A 4,646-nucleotide genomic window follows, 5' to 3' on the forward strand; every position below is an offset into this window, starting at 1 on the left:
GCTGTGTAGCATGAACAGCCTCCCATGGAGTATAGGAGGATGTATGGGCAGGGTCCCTTAGACACCTAGCGCTGCCTGCGCTCCAGCTACACTACGGAGTTACACTGACAGTCCACCTGAGTCCTGTGCTGTTGCGGGGAACATCTGCAGATGGAAACAGGTTTTAACCTTTCCCCTGCCCTTCGCATCTCAAAGAGAGTTACAACTGCCAACATACCCAATTCTTGCTGAAAGGGAAACTGCCAGCACCAGAGGTCTTCACGCTGCAGGACAAGGCGTTATCAGACAGGTAGCTCAGGGATTAGGGTGTGTATGTGCAGGAACAAGAGTATTTATGAAACATGCTGGTGCATTCCCTTGGGGGCCACCTGGCCAATAGGGAACCTCGGCTGTTTTCTTTGTGTGCAATGACTTTAACCCCATCTCAGCCAATGGCAAAGTGCAAGCTGGGAAATCACAGGGGATGGGAGGTGATGCTTCTAAACAGCAGCACCTGCTCTGCCTTTGTCTCCATTCCTGGATACGCGTTCATACGGTTCTGACGAGACACATGGCTTTCTCGGGGGTGGCCACATGATTCCTATGAGGCTGTGGAAGCCATAAGCTTATGCACATACAACATTATTATTATAATAATACTATTGGACTAGATTTCTCTCCACCCCCACCCCACCCCTTTCGTACATTATAAAGCAAAGGGTCAGGCCACAGGGGCAGATTTCACAAGTCTCTGTATGCTGGAGTAGAAACCCAAAATTATGTCACCTTATACTCCACATTCACTCCTATCAGTTGCTCTCCCTCCATGTGGGAGAGATGTACAACTGCCTTTGTGCGAAAAGCTGAGATGTTTTCCAGGCACTTCACTCACACTGGCCATGAGAAAACATGAAACAAGTTTATTAGTTACAGAACGACAAATTTGATGTGACTATGTATGTAACACACAGACCATGGCTGCTTTCCAAGGAAATAAACAAAACTGTTAAGTAAGTCTATTACAATTCTTAGAAAATATTGGAAATAGCAATTTCTAATCCTGACTGATGTGAGAAGCTCTTCACTATACTTTCATACACACACTAGTAATGTCGATATTGGGGACCAGCACTTCAATCTCTGTTTCTCAGGAGTTTCCAGATGTTCTTTTGTATCAAGAGTGATGCTGAGAGATTATGTCAGTCCCCGAAATACACACACACACACACACACACACACAGACACACACGGTGAGAATCCTTCAATGCAAGCTATGTTTTTAGCCCAGTTTGGAGAAAAATACAGTTATCAAAATGGAGCTGGGTGTTATGATTGTTCTGGTGTCATTCCTGTGCAGGCTGGATGAAATGTTCAGAGGACTAAGCTCTTCCTTTGTCCATGATATTTGTTAACGAGACAACGGCACTGTTTACATTCTTCATGAGCTGTGGGTTTTTGCCAGAGTGAGCTCATTTGAATTACACATCTGTACTTAATATTCACAACTTAAGGTACAAAAAGGAAGCATGCCGACAAATATGAAACACAATTATGACAATCATTAACTTTTCTAAGGACCTCTAAACAAGACATCTCATGGCACTTGCATCACAATTTTGTCCTAATGATTTCCTGATCCTACCACTGTGAGGAATATAGTGTAAAGTATCACAACCTCTGCTGGCCCTTCATAGTGGGAAAGCTCCTGAGATTTGTCACCTAAAAAGAATGTCTCACCAGTGGGAATCTCATTCACACCCTCTACTGTGAGGACCAGTGCAAAGAATTTATTTAGCCTCTCCACATCACCAGAATTGCAACTAGATGATGACCTGAGTCTTCACTTGATGAACACCCTGATAATTCTCCCACGAAGGTGTTCACTTTTCATGCTGTACACAATTGGATGGATCAGAGGTGGAATCAACGGGTAGACATAGCCCAGGACAACCTGAAGCAAGTGAGAAGAGCTATTCCCAAATCTGTGTAACACAGCAAGTCCAATCTCTGGTATGTAGAATAGAAGGACAGCGCAGAGGTGGGAGACACAGGTGTTCAGGGCTTTGAGGCATTTTGTGCGGGATGTGAGGCTTAGCACTGTTTTGAGGATCATCACATAAGAGATGAAGATGAGCAGCGAATCCAACCACATCACTGAGAATGAAACAGACAAGCCATAGATGTTGTTGACTGTGATGTCTGAACAAGCCATCTTCATGACATCCTGGTGCAGGCAATAGGAATGGGAGAGGACATTGGTTCGACAGTATCGGAACCGTTTTAGGAGAAAAGGTAGTGGGAATATTAGAGCCACTGCTCTTATCACAAACATGAGCCCCATTTTGGCTATTCTTCTCTGGGTTAAGATGGAAGTGTATCTCAATGGGTTACAGATTGCAACGAAGCGGTCAAAAGCCATCAGCAGGAGCACAGAGGATTCCATGAATTGGAGTGTGTGGATGAAGAACAGCTGGGTAAAACAGGCATTGTGACTGATCAACCTAGACTTAAAAAAATATACGCCCAGTACTGTTGGTACAGTAACTATCATCAACATAAGATCAGTGAGGGCCAACATGGAAAGGAAAATGTACATGGGCTCATGGAGGGTAGGGTCTGTTTTTATAAGGAATATGATGGCAACATTTCCCATTATTGAAAGAATATATATTATGCTGAAGGGGATAGAGATCCATTGATGGATGACTTCATACCCAGTAAACCCTGAAAGAAGGAATACTGCATGTGTGAACCTGGTGTTATTCACAGCTGACATAATGCCCTGCACAGGTCTGAGGAGTTCTGAACATTCTTTCCTGAAAGAAAAAAGAAGAGGAGACAAGATGATATGTAAGGAGACATTAGTCTCTTCTCAGTCCAAGTCGAGTCTCCCAGGGGCTCAAGAAAGATCAGCAAACACATTATCTTGGATTTATATTTCAGATAATAGAGAGGAATTGACACAATGGACCAGACCTGTAGCCCATCCTGCCCAGTATCTATTGGCCAGTTCCAGATGTTATAGTGGAAGGCAGAAGGAACCCTGCAGTAGACACCAATGAGATAACCTGCTCCCAGGCAATGTTTTTCCATTACCCACACTAAATAGACATGTTATTTGTATTTGTATTTGCATATAAACATCCGGTTTCTTTCTGAAGCCTTGATAGTTCTTTGCCACATTGATATCTTGTAGCTGGGAGTTCCGCAGATTCCTTGAGCTCTGTGTGATTTTACAGTTGTGATCTTCCCTCAGACACCTTTTCTTGCCATCCACTTCAGAGTGGGGCTCATAGTATTATGCCATGGGAAGTTCATGGTGAAACTGATCGTTTTTATTCTTTTTGCATTAAAGCTATCAGAACAATATTTATTTGCCTCATCATATACCTTTTCTCTACTCGTCAGAGTCCAAATTATGTCACTGCCTCTTTGCAGCACATGGGATAAGTCCTGACAGCCAGCCCCTTGCTTTAATAACAATGACTTCTACTGTGCTACTCCACTTTGATGATTGTAAATTCAATCACAACTGGGCACTATTAACTTTCCTTTACATAACGCTCCCAATGATACACTCCAACTTCCAAGACACCCTCAAAGGGAATCTGAAGGGGTATTCCTGGCCAGTGTTGTCTGAATTCAGAGTCTGATCAGTATACAGGTTCTCTTCATCAGTATTGAACATAGTTTAAATTTTCTACGACTACTTTCCTTTCACAACTTCTACTGTGAGGACCAGTGCAAAGAATTTGTTTAGCCTGTCCACATCACCAGCATTGCAACTAGATGATGACCTGAGTCTTCACTTGATGAACACCCTGATAATTCTCCCACGAAGGTGTTCACTTTTCATGTTGTACACGATTGGATGGATCAGAAGTGGAATCAGCCGGTAGACATAGCCCAGGACAACCTGAAGCAAGTGAGAAGAGCTATTCCCAAATCTGTGTAACAAAGCCAGTCCAATCTCTGGTATGTATTATTCCCTGATCTGGCTGATTACCATGACCCCTTTCAAAGAAGGGGGCTAGTGTAGACACAGCCATAGTGTTAGAAACAGTGTTTTGTTTGTTATCAGGAAACTGTATCATAAGAACATAAGAACATAAGAACATAAGAATGGCCATACTGGGTCAGACCAAAGGTCCATCAAGCCCAGCATCCCATCTGCCGACGGTGGCCAATGCCAGGCGCCCCAGAGAAGGAGAACAGAAGACAAGTGATTTATCTCCTGCCATCCATCTCCTGCCCTTGTTATGAAGGCTAGGGCACCATACTTTATCCCTGGCTAATAGCCATTTATGGACCTGACCTGCAAAAATTTATCAAGCTCTTTTTTAAACCCTAATAGAGTCCTGGCCTTCACAGCCGCCTCGGGCAAGGAGTTCCACAGGTTGACTGTGCGCTGTGTGAAGAAAAATTTCCTTTTATTAGTTTTGAACCCACTACCCATCAATTTCATTTGGTGTCCCCTAGTTCTTGTATTATGGGAAAAGGTAAATAATTTTTCTATATTCACTTTCTCCACACCATTCATGATTTTATATACCTCTATCATATCGCCCCTCAATCGCCTCTTTTCCAAACTGAAAAGTCCCAGTCTCTCTAGCCTCTCCCCATATGGGACCCTTTCCAAGCCCCTAATCATCTTAGTCGCCCTTTTC

General features: G+C 43.4%; 1 protein-coding gene across 1 annotated transcript; it reads right to left on the bottom strand.

The window, feature by feature from the left end:
* Positions 1 to 1,819: 1,819 nt before the first annotated feature.
* Positions 1,820 to 2,755, bottom strand: LOC142003022 (olfactory receptor 51G2-like). The gene has a single exon (XM_074979633.1). It carries the CDS (start codon positions 2,753 to 2,755, stop codon positions 1,820 to 1,822), a length of 936 nt encoding a protein of 311 aa, XP_074835734.1.
* Between the last annotated feature and the right edge of the window lie 1,891 nt (positions 2,756 to 4,646).

The sequence above is a fragment of the Carettochelys insculpta genome, chromosome 1 (assembly GCF_033958435.1).
Source record: "Carettochelys insculpta isolate YL-2023 chromosome 1, ASM3395843v1, whole genome shotgun sequence".
NCBI lineage: Eukaryota > Metazoa > Chordata > Testudines > Carettochelyidae > Carettochelys > Carettochelys insculpta.